Genomic DNA, 21098 nt, shown 5'->3' on the forward strand with positions numbered 1-21098 from the left:
TATGATGCTTATCAGCATGTCACCATTTGTAACCTCTAAACAAGTTTCAATTCATATCACAGATAAAAGAAAACTCTAAACTCTAAACAAATTACAATGAACAAACTTAACTACTGCCACATTACCTTACATTACATTATATTAGCATTACATTACATTACGCCAAATTACATTACATTACACCAACTTAACTACTGCCAAAGTGCCTTACATTACATTAGCATTTGTTCTCAAATTACATTGTCCACTAAACTACTGCTTCTCAATCACATTACACCCACCAAATTACAAAACATATTACTCTTAATTCCTCATAATTCCTCATACTTCATCTTCATGGCAAACACCACCAACCAGGAAAGCAACATATTAGCAGCCCACAATATTTTTGACTTTGCTTGAATCTTTGCATTTTCCTTCTCCACCCCTATCAATCTTCCCCAGTAAACCAGGTGTCAAAGACTTTGAACACTCATACATTTCTACATCAAACCACTGAAAAAACCTATATCCTTTTTCTCCACTTCCATGTAACAACTAAGAACAATGACTGAAAATGTACTCAATTTGAGAAAATTTCATTAATGACTAAAAATTTCATCAATAAGAACTCTATCAATTTGTGATGCCCAAAACAATGATTGAAAATTTGATCTTAAACATTCTTACCTTTGACTTTGGGCAAACTAGAAATCTCCACCCTAGGTTTGAACTGCTCCAAGAAGTCTACATCCGTGCTAACTTCCCATAATGACACCATTGGGCATGCCTTGCTTCTCCTGTTTCCATCTCTTCTTCAATTCAGTCAGTATTCACACAGAGAAGAACTAGCTGAACCTCCAAATCTGAAATCCCCCTTCCCTCTTTTCTCCTAAATCGTGCGACCCCTTCTCCCTTACCCAAATCCGAACTCCACTCAGAGATCCATAAACCCTAATCTTCTACTCCAAAATCTCCCAATTTCAAACTCTACCTTAGAGTTTTATAAACCCATAATTTCTTCTCTAGATTCTCCCAAAATTGAAGCCCACCTCAGAGTTTCATAAACCCTAAGCCCTCTTCTCCAATTTCCCCTTCTCACCCAATTTCCCATTTTCTTAAAACTGAAAAACCCTTATTTCCAAAGGTTAAAGATTGAAACGAAGTAGGGCCCAAAGCACATAACGGAACGTCTATAATACTGACGGAACGGGTAACGTGAGACCGTTTTTAAAAATTTGGGAGATATTTTGAGACGTTTTCAAACACAAGTGGTAATCTGAGACAAGTTTGAAAGCACAAGGAGCATGTACATAAATAAGCCTTTATTTTTTAATCCACGTGGTATCCACCTCAACAAAAAAAGCCACATCAGAGCAGCCACGTCATCACTTAACGCTTCCACTAATGGTCTGACTAACGAAGTGACTAATTTATATGTTTTACGAAAGGTTGGGTATGCCCGTGAATTTAAAAAGTTGAGTACTAATTTGAAATGACCCCTAAAAATTGGGTACTTTTATGTAGTTAATGTGAGAACTAAAAGACAGCTTTGAAAATAAGAAGACAAAAGAATTGTTGAACTGAACTTATTATACATTGATTGAAACATGCTCTTCTTATAAAGGAGCGTACAAACAACTAATTAGCAAATAAAGAGGAACAACTAACACACGTCTAACAAACTCCATCAACTAGAGGGGTTCTTAAAGACTAGGAAAGGAAACAACTGACTCCTATAAAATAGGAACTAACAATTATTCTGCAGAAAACATAATTAATATAAAACTCAACAGTTAATCCTTATTTAATTGAACTTTAGTGTTTATTTTTTAAATTTACATTGTTTAACTTAAGTTGTAAATCGAAGGAAACATAAAGTTAATACATTTAATAAGGGTAAATTTGGGAACAAAAGATATATTGTCTAATGCATTAAGGACATTGTTTTAAGCGTAGCAAAAGTGACGTATGTCATGAAGAGAAAAGAGAAAGTTAGAGAGAAGGTGGCTAGCATTCCCTTTTTTTAGTATAAGCGATTTAAGGGGGGATTTACACAAGTATTCATTGGATGTTTGGGTTATTTATTTATTTATTTATTTTTCCTTTTTTAGAAGAGGTATTTATTGGTAACCTTTCAAAATCGGTTTTAGAACATTTAGAAAAGTCTTATTTATGGATATGCCCCTTGTGCTTTCAAAATAGTCTCAGATTACTATCTGTTCTTTGAAATGTCTTAATATACCACCTATACTTTCATTAATGTCTCACGTAAGCGATTCCGTCAGATTTGAGAAAAGTTTTGTTAGCTAATATGGCTCCCACTTCTTTTCAATCTCTTAACAAGAAAGAAGAAGAGTTAGTCAGGTTGAGAAAAGAGAGAATTGGGGAGAAGAAGGTTATGTTGAAAAAAAAGTGTGGAAATTCAACCAGACAAAAGATAATGATCTGACCCAAAAAAAAAAGGAGAATTTTATTGAATCCAACAAAAATACTTCATAGTAAGAGCTACATTTGAAAGGAAAAATGCGTCAAATTTGCCAATCAAAGACAAACAGGCAAAAGATTTCATCTTGATGAAGTTAACAACATAATTGAAGGACTTGATAAAGACCCAGAACAAGATTGATGTAGCTGACGAAATTTGAATTGAAAATTTTACTTTGAGTGAAGGATCAAGATACGTCTTTGGCGGTTTGTAAGAAAGCAGCAGAGGAAAGAATAGAAAATAAACACAAAAATTCCCAAACCGATCATCAGAGAAATCCCTGCCACTGCCAAATCCAATAGGCTTTGGATGCTCAAACCCATCAAGAACATCATTTTTCGACTTCTTGCTTATTCCCCATTTTCTCTAAAATTTCCCATTTTCTCAACCTGACTAACCCTTCCTTTCCCTTGTTAAAAGATTGAAAAGAAGTGGGGGCCACATCAGCTAATGAAACTTCTTTCAAATTTGAGAGCATCTCCAACCGATGTGTCAAAAGTGCCACATAGACTTTTAACGGCTAGAAATAACATCTTACATCACTCCAATCGATGTGTCAAAGCTGATGTGGAATGAAAGCTGGAGGTTGAGATGTTATTTTTGACATCTTGCTTTCCCAAAAGCAAGATGTCAAATAAATATTTTATTATTTTTTTCTTTTCTTTTTAATTAAAAATAAATCAACACTAAAATGTAATAAAATAATAATTTAATTTGACATATCAGGTAGAGTGTAAAGCTGTGCAAAATGTCAAATTGCCACATCAGCCATCAAATTTAAATTTGATGTTTGGTATTTGACATATCCCTCGGAGATGCTCTGACGGAATCGCTGACGTGAGACACTTAATGAAAATATAGGTGGTATATTGAAACATTTCCAAAAACAGGTGATAATCTGAGACTATTTTGAACGCGTAGGGCATATCCATAAATAAACCTTTAGAAAATACATGTAATCCCACGTGCTTCCCACGTGACTTTAAAGAAAATACTGGATGTATAAGAGCTCGTTCGAGCGGTCCCTTCCCTTGCTCTGCTGCGTTTCTTCATCCTCCAGCCCAAAAGAGGGAAGGAAAAAAAAAATTATATATATATATTTTCAGGAACTCCACCGCGCAGAGGCAGAGAGTGTTGGGATGAGAGGGTTACGAAGATTGGTTGGACGAAGTCTTTCATCTGACAGAGGATGCGAAGCTTCTGGACAATTTCATGGCTTCCGATTCATTTCTCGCCGGACCTATTTGCTATCTGCTTATTCACCTGCCACGACGTCGTATCTGGGTCACCATAACTCCCCCTTTTCGTCTTCTGAATCTCCTTTCACTTCTATGAAATGGGGCTTTCTCGGTGGTTAGTTTCTTATTTGTTAAACTTGCAGTGCTTTTGGTTTCTGGGAATATCGAGAAAAAAGAAAAGGGAGTCGAATTGAAATTGAAATTTTATTCTTTTTGTCTAATATCTAGGAAAATGAAGGAAATGAAAAGAAAATGGTTTTCTGTTTTTTATTTTTCATTTTCAATTTTCCATTTTATCAATGATCATGGGTTTTTCAAGCTAAGATTTAATTTCATTTGGAGATTGGAGGATGTCTTATTTCATGTCACTTATAAATTTGACATAAATTAATAAAAAGAAAGTAGTTTGGCTTGGCCATCCTGAGGTTGAGGTTATAAATAGCTTCGGATTTATGTTTGGCCTTGCTTTTCAACAGGGCAGAAGAGAAGCATGTTTATTCAAACTCAATCCACACCCAACCCTGCATCTCTTATGTTTTATCCTGGGAAGCCTGTTATGGAAGTTGGCAGTGCCGACTTTCCGAATGCCCGTTCGGCCATGAATTCACCCCTGGCCAAAGCCCTTTATGGAATTGATGGTAAGATTGATATTCCCATTTCTAGTATGCAGCGTTATCCTTTTCCTTGTTGTAATTTTTCTTTTCAGGAGGACAATGCCTGCAAATTATTTTAACTTTAATATGCCCTCTTTTTATTGGTCTTCACTAATAATTCTTGAAAAGATACAATACTTTTAGCTTTGAATCGACTTCAAGGGTAGTAACCACTTTTTTCTTGTTATCTATGACTGCAGAGCTTTTGTTTTTCTACTTCCGGTGTATAAGATTTAATTTCAATCTGACTAGTAGTTGAATATTGTTGTTATTTTAGCTCGGTTTCAAGAGAACATCTGAAAAGTGGAAAATAAGTTCAGTGCAGGCTAGAAGCCTATAAGTGTAAAGGCAACCCTATATCAAAATAACTCCCAAAATATATCATTAAAACCCTCTCAAAAAATGGTTTTAATTGTTATGCGGGAGAAATCTGTCCTGAGCTGTTGGCTACTCTAGTTACTATTTGATTTGTAAATTATGTTTCTTTACTATTTGAAAATGGGCTGTATGGTTCGTATTTTTGGCTATGCTATGCTGTTCAGACATTATGCTGAGTTTGGAAGAAAAATTTAGTTGAGTTGTGGAGGTATGTACTTTTCAGGTTTGGCGTTCACTTCCATTTGTAATTAAGTGCACTAGAAGCCTATTTGTATTTAGCTGTTTTCATTTTTTTAGTTTATCAAGAAATTGATGTTAATATCTTCCAATTTATTTGCCCGGCTTTCTTTAAGCTTGAATGACTATATGCTACTCAGTGAGGGACTTCTTGTGGGATCAGATGGGTGTTAGGGTTTGCCGGGAGTGTTGTGGTTGTTGGAAAATGGCTTCCTGGTGTATACGGAGGGAAAGAAACAATTGTGGTTTAGAGAATTCAAACCGGGTGCTGAAGTGACCTTGTCTTTTTGGATCACGAAGAGTTTTCCTCTGGAGCCATTTATTGCATTTTGGTACAGCCTGTTACTATAATCACAGGTCATGAACTTAACGTCTGGTTTGTTCTTGTAAACAAAAGTGTTGTACTTATCCGAAAAGAAAAAAAAAATTTCTGGTTGTAGGAATTTCAGGGGCAGTAGTTGGTTTGAATGTTTCAAGTCTGATTTGAAGGGTTTAAAGCAGCTCAATAGATACGGAAATTATGGGAGGTTTCTAGGGTAGTTGGGAGAAGATAGGTATTAAGGACTAAGGCTGTTGATAATTGCGAAAAGCAAGTAGGTAAGTGCTGATACCACAAGTGGACAGTACAGAAAGATTTTTCCCTGTAGGAATTGGAATTCACTTAGTAATTGATTCAGTTGGTACGATAACTTGACTTCATAAATTGTAAAGCTTCCAATGACCCATAAGAATGGTCAATTTCCTGCAATTTCTTCCACTCATTGAACTTTGTTCACTCTGGTTTAATTAGGTTTTTCTTCTTCTTATTTTCTCCTAAAATTTTAATTGCTCAGCATTGTTTTGTTTGGTGATGCTATAAATCTAACGCGGGTTTCTTTTAATACAGGAATTACTCGAGTGTTTTATGGATCAGATTTTGTTACTGTAACAAAGTCAGAAGATGCTTCTTGGGATCTTTTGAAGCCTGAAATCTTTGCAGCAATCATGGACTTCTATTCTTCTGGGCAGTCACTCTTTCTGGACTCAAAAACTGCATCAGCGATGGACACTGCTATTCAAGAAGTATGTCCTGAAATTTATCTCCATGAACTTTTTACAACTTTTGGGCCAACTTGTTGACAGAGTGTTCAGATCAGTGTTATACCCTTTGATTTGAAGATATTTTTATTTAATTTCTTAAATAAGAAAGAATTTTGTTAGAATTAGTATGTGCTTTGATGGACTGTATATGCTAGTGTTTACTCACCCCCAAGTGGGAGTAACATTCTAGGTTAGGAAGCTCCTTGGCGTTATTGAAGTTTTAGAATCACTTTTTTTTTCCTTTTTTTTTTTTTGGTTGTGAAGTGTTGTTAGAACTGTAGTGTAGTAGACTTTTGAGGGCATCAAGGAGTAACCTTGAGGCTTGTAGCTTTTGTTTGAGGCACCGTCATAAGTAACTGTGCCTTGATTCCTCTTTGTAACCATAAGCAAGTGATTTATTTTATTATAGCAGTTTTATATTAGACTTAAGAATGGCAGCTCTCCTCAAATTCAGGCGGACATCTTATATTTTGAGCATGCTAGTGTAGTATAACCTTATCTTACCCCATAATTGTGCCTTTAGAATCCTTTATATTTGACCTTACCAAATCCACTAATGGTGCTTGTAGTCAATCCTACCTCCATCTTTGTTGACTCTGCCACGATGCTATGGCACCACCAGGTTTTTAGATAATTCATATACTAGAAAACCCTTAAGAGGGCCTGTCAAGTAGAATGAAAGACTCTGCTATCCACTGCCTATTTGAGTGCTATAACACCTCAAGTTTACAGATAACTTATATACTAGAAAACCTGAAAGAGTGTGCAGGGCTTGACAAGTAGAAGGATAAGGGAATTAAGCTTAACTACAATAACTTCATATGCACTTACTGAATGTCAAAGACCTTTGATTCTTTTTGGTGTAATTAGAGAAATATGGGCTGAGTCATCAATGGATCTCACTTTTTAAATTTCTGTGGAAACCTCAGTGATGAGGCATGCTGTATACAAGTATGTGGCTCTGATGGACAAAGCTGGTCAAGTTGAAGGATCAGAAATTAGAACTGGAACTTTGGAGGATATATTTAACCATTCTTTAGTATTTGTTTTATCAGTTCTTTTGTGCATAAATCTCAAATATACAACCAAGTTGGTGGTTTCTGTTGCAGGATGATTCAGAAATCATTGCAATGATCAAAGAATTGTTGGAGACTCGCATCCGACCAGCAGTGCAAGATGATGGTGGCGACATTGAGTATAGGGGATTTGATCCGTAAGTTTCCTTCATTTAATTTAGTCTTTTTAATTTAATATTGGGGAAGGCCGAAATTTTATTTCTGCTTCTTGGCTTTATCTCTTTGCTTCTTTTGTTTTCTAATTCTTTTTTTAATCTGTGTTTAGAGAAACTGGAATAGTTAAATTGAGAATGCAAGGAGCATGCAGTGGCTGCCCAAGCTCATCAGTCACCCTGAAATCTGGCATTGAAAATATGCTAATGCATTATGTACCTGAGGTAACAAGCAACAAACATTTGCTTGCATTTTCAACAATGTGCATGCCTTTGCATTTGCATCTTCGTTGGTATGGTAATGTTGGTATGATAACGGTCGATCTTTGGCCACACTACTTGGCATTCTATACATGGAATAGTTAGGAACTTAGGAATGCTACTGTAAACTGAAGTATAACAAATCTACCACCCCTAGGGAGGCATCTTTTCTTCCACCAATCTAAATGCTCTCACTTTTCCCACTAGTGGTTCCCATAAATTCAAAGAACATGGGTTAGCTGAATGGGGAGGCCCAAACATTTCAAAGACTGAGCTCTAATTTCACAGCTCGACCTCCTAGAAAGAGCCTCCAATGTTGTTAGCTGCCCTGTTTGTTGGTGTGTTTATATTTAGACCTAAGAGGATCCGAAAACTTTGAAAACCTAACCAAGTTTAAATAACCTCTTTCAGCACTGAAGTGAAAATAGTGTCATCTGCATTGGTGCTGGCATTCACATTCCCACTCCTAAAAAGTTCCCATCTTTAATCATATCCAAATAATCCCCTAAAAATTTCCATATAAAAATAAACCCCATTTGGTCAAGGGGTCTGTTCCCTTCCACGGTGGGCATGTTGCCTCCCTAATTTCATCCTCTTCAAAGGGACTTTGCAACCATTTTTCTCTCAGAGGATTAATTGGATACGATCTATCTCATCCACCTGAAATTTATCTCATCCTCAAGGGGCTATTCCCTTCAACGGTTGACCATTACCCTTCTAAGCAACCTCTTCAAACAGCCTTTCCAACCAGTTTGCACTATCAAGACCAATTGGACAACAATCCATTCCATCCGCGTAAAATCTGAACTCTCAGAGAAGCCAGTGACCTCATTCACAATTCCCTGCTTTGATCTCAATAGTATTGCATATCCTCCAATTAATTCATCATTTGTTCACAGTTTTTTTAAAATATATATATATATTTTTTTTAAAATTCCATTTGCTGTCTTATGAAACAGTTTCGTGTTGTTCTCCATTATTTGATTAATTTCTTTTTAGGTTTTGGTCTCCAACAAATTTCATCTTTTAGGACCTTTCCATCGAGTATTTTTAAGATGACGTCCTTCAGTCCTTGAAGCCTCACTAATGTTCCTTGATTCTATTCGAAATGGCATTTGCCTCCAAGGCCTATTATGTATTAAACAAGAAGTTCAGTACATGTCGGATAGAACCACCTCTGACTTGTAAATAGAATTCAGTGCATATTGAGACTTCTGTATCACAATAACTATATTTTTAATAGTATTATATGACTACTAACTTATTTACACTTTAAGGATTTTGGAAACTATAATATAAAGTTTAATTTGACGAGGGAGGTTAGTTTAATCTTTTGAAATGAGCAGAGGTTTATGTACAAGCGATTTTATATAATTTAAATTTAAAAAAAAAGAAAATGTTCCAAGTGACTCTAACAAGTGTATGGGAAACTCTGAACCAAGTCTTTGAAGAATTGCAACCCCCCGCCCCCCCTCTCTCCCTCTCTCTCTCTCTCTCTCTCTCTCTCTCTCTCTCTCTCTCTCTCTATTCAAATCAGATTTGTCTGTGTCTGACATAGATCTCTGCATTTGCAGGTCAAAAGTGTAGAGCAAGAACACGATGCTGATGATGAAGGAGCAGCACTAACGAGTCAGATGGAATAGAAACATATAATTCTGTGCAAAACAGGCATATTATATAAATGGTGAGCTCAAGAGGTAATTGGGATGTGCAATTCCTGTACAGGAGCAAATAAAGTTGTTATAGTTAATTTATTAAGTGGTAGAGCATTTGGAGTTATTGGTGTAGGTAGTTGCGTCATACGAATTTTGAGCTTGTAAGAAAACTGTATAACAAGGGAAAGGACGATTGATTTACTGTTACCACTTCAATTTTTTTGTTCATTAGAGGTCTACTAATATTCACATTGCCCCTGTACTGCTAGTTATTCATTTGTTTCCTATATTGTTGCTTTGCACCATACTGGTCTGTTGTTATGAGATGAACTATTGAATCGTTTTTTATTCATTCCGGTGGCTTTAAATCGGTCCAATATGTGCGATGAATACCTTGACCAAGGGACCGAGTGATTTGAAAATTTTAAGCAAATCTGCTATTTTTGGCTGAAGCATGTGTTTTGTTCCTTAGGAGGTCTTGCCTTGGTCTGATACTTGTGAACAGCTTGCTGCTTCTCCTTACAGTTTATGCTATTTGCTTGTTCATATTTATCATTTTGTCGCTCATTTGTTGACTGGTCGATTTTGGATCTAAGAAGGGAGGGCTGTCAAAACAACAAAATAAAATTTAAAAAATTCTTGGTTAGTTTGTGATGTTTTCCTTTTTTCTTTTTTGGCAAGTGTAAGCATTGGGCCTGGGTCATATGGACAAAACTAGAAATGTTTTGACCCAAAAAAAAAAACAAAAACAAAAACACCTAGAAATGTGTTTTAAAGACGATTTCATAAGTTGTAAATTTTCTGAATTACCCTTCAAACAAATGCCTAAATTGACGGAATGTGATAGTAGGACCTAATTGCAATTACTTGTTGAGTTAAAGGATGTAATTGCCTAAAAAAAAACAGATTTTGGGACTCAATTAAAACTCGAGGTAAATTTCAGGGAACTCAACAATTAAAATCCCATTTTTTTAATAATAGACTTTTAACTTCCCTTTTTAATCAACAAAAGCTTTTGTTTTTTGGTCTAAAATTTGGTTGTGTTGGGACTAAAAATCCTACATAGGAAAAATAGAATATCCTAGAGTGGTTTAAGAGCCCTTGAACACCCTTCCTTTATACACTAGTGTTTAGAGGCAAGTTTTACCCATGAGCTCTTACTAAGATAAAATTAATACAACACGACTCATTTTTATTTATTTATCTCACTCATCATGTTACAAGGCTTACGTGCATTTTTATTTCTTTTGCCATGGTGATACGTGTGCTTGGCTGCGTGAGATAGTGCAGAGTGAGTGAGCAAAACACTAATAAGATGGACCATAGGAATCCTAGGCTATGGAGTGTAGAGGTATACTTAGAATGTTTTTGGATGACTTGACATCACATGTTGGGTCGCCTTTGAGAATTTGAGGACCTTGTGTGAAATTTAAATTAGGGTCCTGTGCGAAACTTAAATAAGCACCCTCAAATCATCTAATATAAAAAGAGTGGTGACTTCCCCATTCCAATTTTATCCACTTACACTCCATTTTATAACTAAAAAAAGAATGTAAGTGAATAAAATTGAAGTGGGAAAATCATTATCTTATAAAAATATTATAAATATTATTTTTTGTCGTGAATTGATGCCATAAACCAATAAAAGTAATGAATACAACTATCTTCCATGAAGGCATACGTGGCTTAGTGGTGTTGTGTGATAAAGTTGTTTGATGTCATGGGGTCAATTCTTATTGGTGCCATTTATGGAAAATTTTTGTTATTTTGAAAAGAATTGTAAAAAGAAAACACTAAATCACACAAGTGGTAATCAACCAACACCCCTAACAAGTATAGAAAGGCAACAAAACTAGTTATGTTAAGCACACAATTGTGTAAATATGTTGTGTGATCATATATATGTAACATATACTATATATACACATAAGAAAATTTTGAAGACCTTAAAAATTGGGGGTTTGTGCGGTGACACTACTTGCACACCATCAAGGGCACCCATGATCACATCTACTTGGTAATTTTGTTGCTTGCATTCGTAATCCTTTTCCTTTTGGGTGTGATGGACACATTGTCGGCATGGTCGATATTTCATGGATTTAAGATATAGTATTAATGAATAAATACTCGTATTGTAACATGACTAAACTAGTAATACTACGTGAGATGAAATTTCTTTCATAAATTAGGGGGCTTTCGGTATTTTCTCCAAACATGTTATAGATAAATCTTACAACTGAACTTAACACTAATGTTACCTATTTCCGGGGGCATACATTCCTCTGTAATCATACTTATTCCTACCTAGCTCATGTGATGATGTGAAATATACAAAGTCCATGCCTACCCAGACATAAAAAAAATTAAAAGCAACCCACAAATCAAATCAAAGCCAAGATATATAAGCTGCCAGCCCTTTTGGTTTGCATATATATATATAGCCGACAGTCTCCAACTCCTATTTTCCTTGGCAGCTTTGGCAGTAACTTATCTCTTTGGGTGGACAATAACTTCTGTCTTAGCAACATCTTCTCCTATATAAGGCAACAAGTATTCTTCTCATTCTTTCTTATTTAATTATCTTCTTTCATTGGGTTTTTCCTAAAATAAATGTATGCATCTCCTATTGGGGCGATGTAGAGAGTAACTATATTGTTGTGATGTCCTTTGAGTTTGTGTTTTCATTGATATACATCGCTTTCTTAGTTTTAAGGAAATCACCACTTTTCCTCCGTTATGTCAATAATTGGTGGAAACAAATTGGTAAAAAAACTACCATTTGCTTTACAGGTTGATTCAGTTGGTGTTGACTCTTCATGTTTCTATAGCAGCAATGGAGTTAGCTTTTTCATAGAGAATTATTAAGAATCGACTTCGTAGCACCATAGTTGATGAATTCCTTGCTGATTGCATGATCCTCCACATTGAAAGAGAGTTTGCTAATAGTATTAATAATACAAAGATAATTGATGAATTTAAGATTTCTAAGCCTTGTAGGGTAAAATTTTAGATTTAAATAATCTAATTTTGTGTTGCATTGCATTTACTTGTTTTGTTTTTGTTTTTATTTTTATTTTTGTTAAGCTTTTATTTATGTACATAGATGCATATTTGAGGATTAGACTCATTACGTCCCTCCGACTAGGTGTATCTTTTTATTTTTACGAATGAAATTCACTTGTATCGTCGAATTTTTAAATGAACCTTCTCCACTTGACTTTTGAATCTGTATCCACCACTGTATGTGCTCTAGGAAGAGGGGTGTATATACACCCGACCAGGGATATGGGAGTCCCTCTCTCCTAATGTGAAGCCCTGTTCTCTTGAATGATTTGTAGAGGCCTTTCGAATGAAAATTTTGTGGGAGAGAGAGAGAGAGTGGTGGCTGACTGTGTGTGTGGGGGCCTTGTTGGTGAAAGTGTATTTGCCTCTTTTTCTCTCAAATGTATGCAATTTGTATTGGATATTGTCTTTGTGATTCACTCCTTTCCTATTGCTATTTTAGCATTCCTTATATATATGCATGAAATGATGCATCTGCTTTATTCAAAAAAGTGAATCTTTTTCTTTCTTTTCCTCTTTGATTGGCCATTTACTCTATTGTTTTCTTTTTCAATCATAGGAAAGAAAACTAATGTGAAAACGAAGTTGTCCGTTTTTCACCGATTTAGCCATACGCAATTTTCGGTTGGTGGCTGACTGTAGTTGATTTTGTCCAACTGTTTCCTAGTTTCTAGGTAGTTAGGCCAAGGTGTGACAATGTTGGTCGTATTCGTTGTTTAATTTTAAGGTATGTTAGCAGTTGTTAATAGTTCATTAGTACAAGATTAAGTATACTTTAGGATATAAATTTTAGGGATTATTATTTTAAGGTACAGAATCAATGTTTTAGAACTTTAAACTTAAGGTTTAGCTTAGAAATTTCAATGGAAAGGAAAATTGGAAAACTAAACCCTAGGCCCTGTTTGTTTCATGGGAGGAGGCTTGGGGATGAGAAATCAATTGTTTTCTCATGTTTGGTAAGTCCAGACATGGAAAATGGTTGTCTGGTACATGAGAAAGTAGGGAGGAAAGTGAAGTTCTCCTCCCAACTTGGGTATTGTTTGTCCTCCTTACAGTAAAGTTTGGGAAAATGAGCTACATTTAATGCACATTTTTCATGACCATTTCGTCCCCATTAACAATTTAGAATTACAATATATCATTAAATACACTCTTTTTTTATTTGATTCACTATGGGTATAATTGAAAAATTATACAAACTTTGTTTTCCATTCGTACTCAAAACAAATATGGGAAATGAAATAAAGTGAAATCTCCAGGTTATTTTCTCACCATTACCAAACGTGGGAAGTGACATCCCCTCAAATTCGTTCCGTGAACTAAACGAGGCCTAAGAGCATCCACAATGGGCTCCCTAAACCCCAAACCACCTCCTTAGACAAATTTTATGGAGGAATTGGAAAAATAGAACTCCAACCATGTTCCCTATCCACCCCCTAAAATAGGGGGACCTCTAGGAGCTCCTAAATCTAAGGAGAGAGAAAGCACTCCTAGTGACTCCCTATAATTTAATGCTGCTTTATTTTATGAGTATTTTAAACATTTAATTGATACTAACTATTTTTTAATAGAGATTGACCAATTAAAAAAGAGTCATAGTATTTATGACTCCATACACTAGAGATAATTAGAATTAGAATTTTATAAAGAGCTCTTAAAATATCTTTTATATGTTTTTAGCTAAATTTTCACTGAAAAATGGAGAATATAATTATAGATGCTCTAAGTCTAGATTAGTGGCTCAGCTTGAATTCAAAGTCTTTATAAGCTGGACTCTTGTCCAAATTTAGTAAGTGCAGTCTCAACAGTTACTGAGATTGTAGGTTTGAATTTCCCACCTCTCAATATTGCTCTGATCACAAAGTAAAAGTTGTACAAATTTTGGGAAAATGACACTAGCTTATCCCATCCTAGTGTCCACAAAACACAAGCAAGCAAGCTCAAGCCACACGCCACCATGTGCACTCTCAAGCTCACAGCAGACCCCGTTTTCCGAGTCACAAATAAATAGCTGCCAAGATTGCTCTCTTCTTCTTCTTCTTCTTCTTCTTCACCTAGCTTAGCTGCTTTCTCATTCTATAAATACCTAAATATATATAGTTTTTCTGGAAGCTATATATTTATTTTGATATGGGTTGGATGGAGAGCGTTTTGATAGAGGTGAGGCCCCTGTTTCACTTGCTGTTCCCACTGTGTGTCCACTGGATCGCTGAGGAAATGACCGTCTCGGTCCTTGTTGATGTCACTGCTGCTGCTCTTTGCCCGTCGCAGTCAACTTGTTCTCAAGCCATTTATATTAATGGCGTTCAACAAACGGTAAAACCCATAAATAATTTTGACCACATGTTTCCATTTGTGAGGTTCAAATATCGTTAATATATACACAGATATTCATATTATCTGTGGACCCTTTTTTATTTTATTTATTTTTGTTATATGCGGTTGTTTTGTCTTCATTAATTCACTGTCCTCATTTCTCCTGTTTGGAGTCATCTTCATCAGTATTGAAAGGTTTGAGTTGAGCCTCTTGTGTAATTTCTGTGATTGAGGATCTATTTTAGTGCTAACAGCGTGGATATTTCATAAATAATTCACCCTACGAAAGAAAAAGAAAAGAAGAAGAAGTATGTTTAATAAATAAATGGCTTAATTGAACCTGTGCCCTTGAAAGTATGGTTACTTCGACTTCCGGGGCAAGGTGGGTCATTTTAACTTCCGGAGGCAATGTGGGATATTTGACCATACTTTCTGGGGCACTGGAGTAACTAAGCCTAAATAAATTACTGATCCTTACTCTTGGAGAAACATTTACATAGTAGTATGACAAAGTTAAATGTCTAAACTTTCAACATACATGTTACTCTAGTAAAAACAGTACATATATGTTGCCATTATTTTTAGTATCTGTACTCCTTTTGAATAGCAATTCTGGGTTTTGGCCGTCAGCCCAACATAATTAATACGTTTGTCGCTTGCGTGATTGATTTCCAGTCTCTCAGAAATCAGCAATGTTTTTTGTCACAATTGTTTTATGATGTAAAGTGACAATTATCTTCAATGGTCTTCTGATCTAGTGTATTTCATAGGTATACTTAATAATTTTCCTGAAAGTTAAGTACTTTTTTAAACTGATGGTCTGACTTCTGATTATTGCTGACATTGCTGCCTCTGTATAATATCTTGTCAATGACTCAATGCTGTTTACTAAGTTGAGATAGAGATTTTGTTGGGATGGTTAGATTCTGAATACTCAAAGAATGGGACTAATACAGTAAGAACAGTGGGTAGCATTGTGGTTCTTTTGGTGTAATTTCATTGTCCAGAAGGAAAATGGTATGTTGTATGCACCCAGAGGTAGTGAGATGAGATATTTCAGTAAAGTGGAGATTGTTTCATCGGAAGGATGTTCATCTTAATGACTCTAAATGACTATTGTTCTTGGGAACTATGATGATATTGACAATAAAGTGGGATTCTGAATTTTCTGCAATTTATGTTTCTTTCCTTTTGTGTAAAGCTAAAGTTTATCTTAGAACAAATTTTTTGCTTGTAGGTTGTTGGACTTTTCAAGATGGTGGTGCTTCCACTTCTAGGTCAACTGGCAGATGAGCGTGGGCGTAAGCCGCTGCTGCTTTTGACAGTGTCAACAACCATATTTCCTTTCGGTAGGTTATGTCCAAAAATATATTCAGGAATATTCTGTGAAGTCACATAACTATCATGCTGTCAGTATAGGTGCGTCTGTTAAGCCTTTCTTTTGGAAAAACAAAATAGAATTGAAGTTATGCATCTGTCCTCCTTAAAATGAAAGATGGCAACAAACTCTGCATGTAATTTCTGAAAGTTGCTTCCCAAGCCATTAAAAAGTAAGATATGATATACTAGCATGCCTAATTTATTTTCTTTTATCTCCATGCTATTTTGATTGAATACATAATCTGATGGGTTTTGGTTGCAGTATTACTTGCCTGGAATCAATCTAAGGAATTTGTGTATGCCTACTATGTGATTCGAACTGTTTCATATATTCTAAGTCAGGGGAGTATTTTCTGCATTGCTGTCGCTTATGTGGTAAGTTTATTCTCACTGGTTGATAGCCATGGATAGGAAATGTAAGGAGTTCACACTTTTCATCCCCCTTTATTAGGCAGATGTTGTCAATGAGAATAAGAGGGCTGCAGTGTTTAGTTGGATCACAGGTCTTTTTTCTGCATCACATGTCTTGGGGAATGTTCTGGCACGCTTTCTTCCCGAGAAGTACATTTTCGCTGTAAGTTGAGGCAATAACCTGTGATATGTTAATATTTATCAGTTAACCTTGTACTAACCAAGCCTTTTGGTTTCAGGTATCAATAGCCCTGTTGATCTTTTGTCCAGTTTATATGCAAATGTTTTTGACTGAGACAATTAATAAACGGGCACCTAAAAGTGACCAAGGTTTATCTTGCCTGACCAAGATAGTTACTATTATCCGTAAACGATATGCATCAATGAGAGATGCTGCAACAATAGTTGTTAGCAGGTAATGGATTCTAGTGGTTTTACTTCTGGATCTTCTTAGAATCTTTCCTCATTTGAATCAAAAAGAAAAATTTCTTTGTGCTTTCATGCATATTTAAAACAGTTAAATTTGTGATTGTCTTGCTGAAGAGCTGCATTGTACTCTGCAGTCCAACACTCAGAAGCATTTCTTTGGTTTCCTTCTTCTATGACTTGGGAATGTCCGGCATCAGCTCTGTGTTACTGGTATCTTTCCCCTTAAACTTAATGAAGCCAGCACTTATAATCCTAGTTACTAGAGTCTTGTTAAAAGAAGGATGTAAGCAAACATGCCTTTTCCTTGGAATGAAACAAGATGCTTATTCATTATACGAAAAAATCCATAACGCCACTGAGTAAAACAGGGTTTACCTATAATTATCAAATAGGTTCTGTTTACATTGTGCGGAATTTAAGCTATATAAGTAACACGGAACTGCAGATTTGTAAGAGCAGCAATATAAAAGTTCAGATGATCAATTGGAGCTTATTTATGTATGTAATAATACCAACATAACTTGCTTTCTGTTTGAATCATTTACTTAAAAGAAAATATGTTTTACTTCTTGTGCAGTACTATCTGAAAGCAGCTTTTGGTTTTGACAAAAATCAATTCTCAGAGATCCTGATGATGGTGGGAATAGGTTCAATTTTCTCTCAGGTATATTCTTTTCTAAAACTTCTCTTTTTCCAAATTCCTGTTACTTGCTCCCAGTTTCTTTTCGTATTTCCGAAAATGAAGACTTAGATTGTTCTCTTATTAAGTTCATTATAGTGTTCGTGGACAAAAATTTGGGACAAAATCAAATTTATCTCATTACTAGTAAAAAGCAGTGTGCCACTTACTATATTTACCTGTTCTTCTTCAACCTTTTCTTTCCGTACCTTTAGAATTAACCGAAAAGAAAAGAGGATGAAGGATTTGTTAGTGTTCATGAAGTTCTATCCTTCAAAAATTTCCCCTTGAATTTCGTTGTAATTATGTGTCACTTAATGTAAGTGTTTAACTATTTTACATTTTGGAAGATCTGTTGAATCCTCTGCTATTCTTCTGCTTAACATATGTTGGTTTTGGTGATTTCCTTTCAGATATTGGTGCTTCCTTTAGCGAACCCATTGGTTGGTGAGAAGGTGATATTGAGCTCAGCCTTGTTGGCCTCAATAGCTTATGTAAGTCATTATCTTTAGCTTGTTCCCCAACCCAAACCCAACTGGGGAAGATGATAGAGAACAAAACAGAAAATCTAATGTTGCTTTTTTGCTGTACAGGCATTGCTCTATGGCTTGGCTTGGGCTCCTTGGGTAGGCATACTTGAAAATAACCTTGTCAAGAAAGATGCCCAAGATTCACCTCCATTCTCTTAATTAATATTAGTATTATAATTTTGCATTTAGTTAATTTTATGCTTTTACTTCAGTAGGCAAAAGAAAAAGGGGAATTTCCCTTAGTACCAGGAATTAGAATGATTCCAGAGTAACGCGAAAAATTTGAAAATGCAGGTACCCTACTTAAGTGCCTCCTTTGGGGTCATCTACATTCTTGTGAAACCTTCTGTAAGTACTATATACTCCTTTGTTATTTCTGTGAAATTTTCTAATTTTGAAGAACTTCTTATTGGAAGAAAAAAATATAAATTGAATTTCGATTACTGGGGTTCAGGTAGGTACTTAATTGTGATGGTCTTTCTTTCCATGCTTCCATTGATTGAACTCTTGCTTTGCAGACTTTTGCAATTATTTCCAGAGCAACATGCTCAACCAATCAGGTGAGCAGAGCAGAGAGAACCATTATTCAATTTGTTTTTGTTTTGGTTTCTCACACTTTCAAACAGTTGGGTATTTTTTCTTACACAACGGCTTTGTTGGATTGCATACAGGGAAAAGTACAAGGATTTATAGCTGGTGTGCAGTCAATATCAAGTCTGCTATCTCCAGTTGCCATGAGTCCATTGACATGTAAGTGCATGTTTCTGTTTGTTATGTGTCAGTGTTTATTTTTCTAGGTGATGAATTTTTTTTTTCCGGAACCACTTCCATTGTAGTTATGATGGCTTGAATTTTTTGTTCTTGTATTAGCATGGTTTCTATCTAGCAATGCCCCTTTCAACTGCAAAGGTTTTAGCATCATATGCGCATCCATATGCATGGTAAGCCACCCTTCATGTGTATATATATATATATATATATATCTCTCTCTCTCTCTCTCCCGTGTTCTTTAATGACTAACATGCATGCTAATCTAATCTGGTCATGACCAGATGGTTGCTTTTTGCATTGCTTGCAAGCTTAAACTGGTCGAACGCTCTTCAGAGGACATTGAAACACCACTACTAACTGATAGTTAATTCTATTTCTGCATCCCAAGCTCTGCATTGGTGGGAACTTCATGTAGTGAATCTTCCAAAGGAAAATATTAGACACCAAAGAGTTTTCCCCAGTCTCGCATTATCTGAGTCTCATCAAATGATAAAAATTATGTAGAACCCATATAGGTTCCACTTTATGTGTTGTGTTTAGAAGTTAAGTTAGATAGAACTGCTCTCCACCAAATACTTTGTGTAGTCCTTGGGCGGATATTGTAAATATTTTGTTGTTGTGGGGTATTGTAAATATTTTACATCCTTGAGCAAACTGAGTACTTTTTCCCCCAAAAACGTTTGTCCTCTATAATGTCAAATGTCCAACCGAAGGCCAACGCAATCCTAATCCTAATCCTATCAAATTTAGTTCAACATGCTCTGTTACCATATTAGAATTTGACCATGCTAGTTAAAATCAATTGGTAATGGTTGGTTTAAGATCATTTAAAGGGAATCTAGTGCAAAACCCAAAACAAACGATCAGCTCTCAAACAAACCCAAAATATTTTCAAAAAGATGAAAAACCCCCTTCTTTTTAGCACCAAAGACATGCAAGTCCTAGGGCTCTTTCCTCCACCAACATCAACATGTGAAAAGACTAGACCAACATGTGAAGATTTTGTCTCTGTTCAAGACCAACATGTGAAGATTTTCTCTCTGTCAAACAGTTGTTATTGCATAACGACAGTGCCATCAATAATGTTTTGTTTGTTTGTACATATTTTGAGTCCATTTTTTGCATGTGAAGTATGTGTGAAGTGTTTATGTCCTTTTCTCTTTCATTTTTGGTTTTCTTAGTAGACTTCTTGTCTAAAATAGGGAAACATTTTTTTTTATAATTATGTTATTATCTTGCTAAATTGACAAACAATACTTTGTTTGAGCACTTGGTCATGTTTGATATTTATCATAATAATAACTAGATGTCTGTCAGGGAATCTCTCAGTTATGCTCCATAGCCATTTAAGTTGGCGTCTTTGCAGTTCCATATTCTAGGCATGGTGTTTGGTTGTTATTTTGGCCTTTAGAAACATTGACTGAGACAACCATAGAAAAATATGTTATCAGAGCTTTAGTTTAGCACTTTAATGATTAATTATAACAGTAAAGTATCTTGAGGACAGAAGTCAATCAACACAACTGATAAAAAACCAACGTTTTATAAGATGTTAAAATTTTGTTAATTATCATAATCACTAGTTAAGAACAATAAACCTTTTACACTTTTGGCCCTTGGTGGACACACATTAGAATAAAAGAAAGGTTACAAGAATTAAAAAGATAGAAAGTTGAATACCAAATAGAATTTGGAATGAATGACAAAAACACCCTAGGAAACTAGATGTATCAATAGAAGCAAGAATATAATATGTATATGATATATTACGATCAGAATGTAGTCAAATAAAAGCAAAAAGACAAATTAGAAAATAGTTTTACATGAGTTGTAAAAATATAGATTTACCTAAACAATATGGATGCCATAGAAAATATAAGTAGAAAAAGCTATAAAAAAGAGTTATAAAAAATATAGACCTTATAAACAATGGTATAGTTATAAGTAAGAATAAAGTACAGCTTGAAAAATAAGACATAGAATTTTTAGGTATGTTAAGTCAGGAACTATACAATTACAAGAACACATAGCTAAAAAAGTGTTTGAATTTCCAGATAAATTAGAAGATAAAAAACAATTACAAGCATTTTTAGGATTATTAAATTATGCTAGAAGTTTTATCCATGATTTAGGAAGAAAGATTGCATCATTGGATAGTAAAACCAGTAAAATAGGTCAAAAATATTGTAATAGTGAAGATATTAAATTAGTTCAAAATATCAAATAAGACATAACTCAGCTTAAGTCTCTAGCATTACCGTTAGATAATAATTACAAAATAGTTGAGAGAGATGCATCATCAATAGGATGAGTATGAATTTT

At 35.1% G+C, this 21098-nt stretch overlaps 2 protein-coding genes across 2 annotated transcripts; both read left to right on the forward strand.

The window, feature by feature from the left end:
* On the forward strand, window positions 3496-9549 carry LOC18781139 (nifU-like protein 4, mitochondrial). The gene is made up of 6 exons (XM_007211736.2): window positions 3496-3820; window positions 4182-4343; window positions 5860-6035; window positions 7163-7266; window positions 7395-7506; window positions 9117-9549. The coding sequence occupies exons 1-6, from the start codon at window positions 3607-3609 to the stop codon at window positions 9183-9185; spliced, it is 837 nt and encodes a 278-aa protein (XP_007211798.1). The 5' UTR covers window positions 3496-3606; the 3' UTR covers window positions 9186-9549.
* On the forward strand, window positions 14039-19468 carry LOC18780128 (hippocampus abundant transcript-like protein 1). The gene is made up of 14 exons (XM_007214347.2): window positions 14039-14576; window positions 15814-15925; window positions 16219-16331; window positions 16408-16530; window positions 16607-16782; window positions 16931-17006; window positions 17374-17460; window positions 17889-17969; window positions 18069-18101; window positions 18300-18353; window positions 18524-18565; window positions 18677-18755; window positions 18876-18946; window positions 19058-19468. Exons 1-14 carry the CDS (start codon window positions 14391-14393, stop codon window positions 19142-19144), a joined length of 1320 nt encoding a protein of 439 aa, XP_007214409.2. The 5' UTR covers window positions 14039-14390; the 3' UTR covers window positions 19145-19468.

Source organism: Prunus persica, chromosome G2 (assembly GCF_000346465.2).
Source record: "Prunus persica cultivar Lovell chromosome G2, Prunus_persica_NCBIv2, whole genome shotgun sequence".
Taxonomy (NCBI): domain Eukaryota; kingdom Viridiplantae; phylum Streptophyta; class Magnoliopsida; order Rosales; family Rosaceae; genus Prunus; species Prunus persica.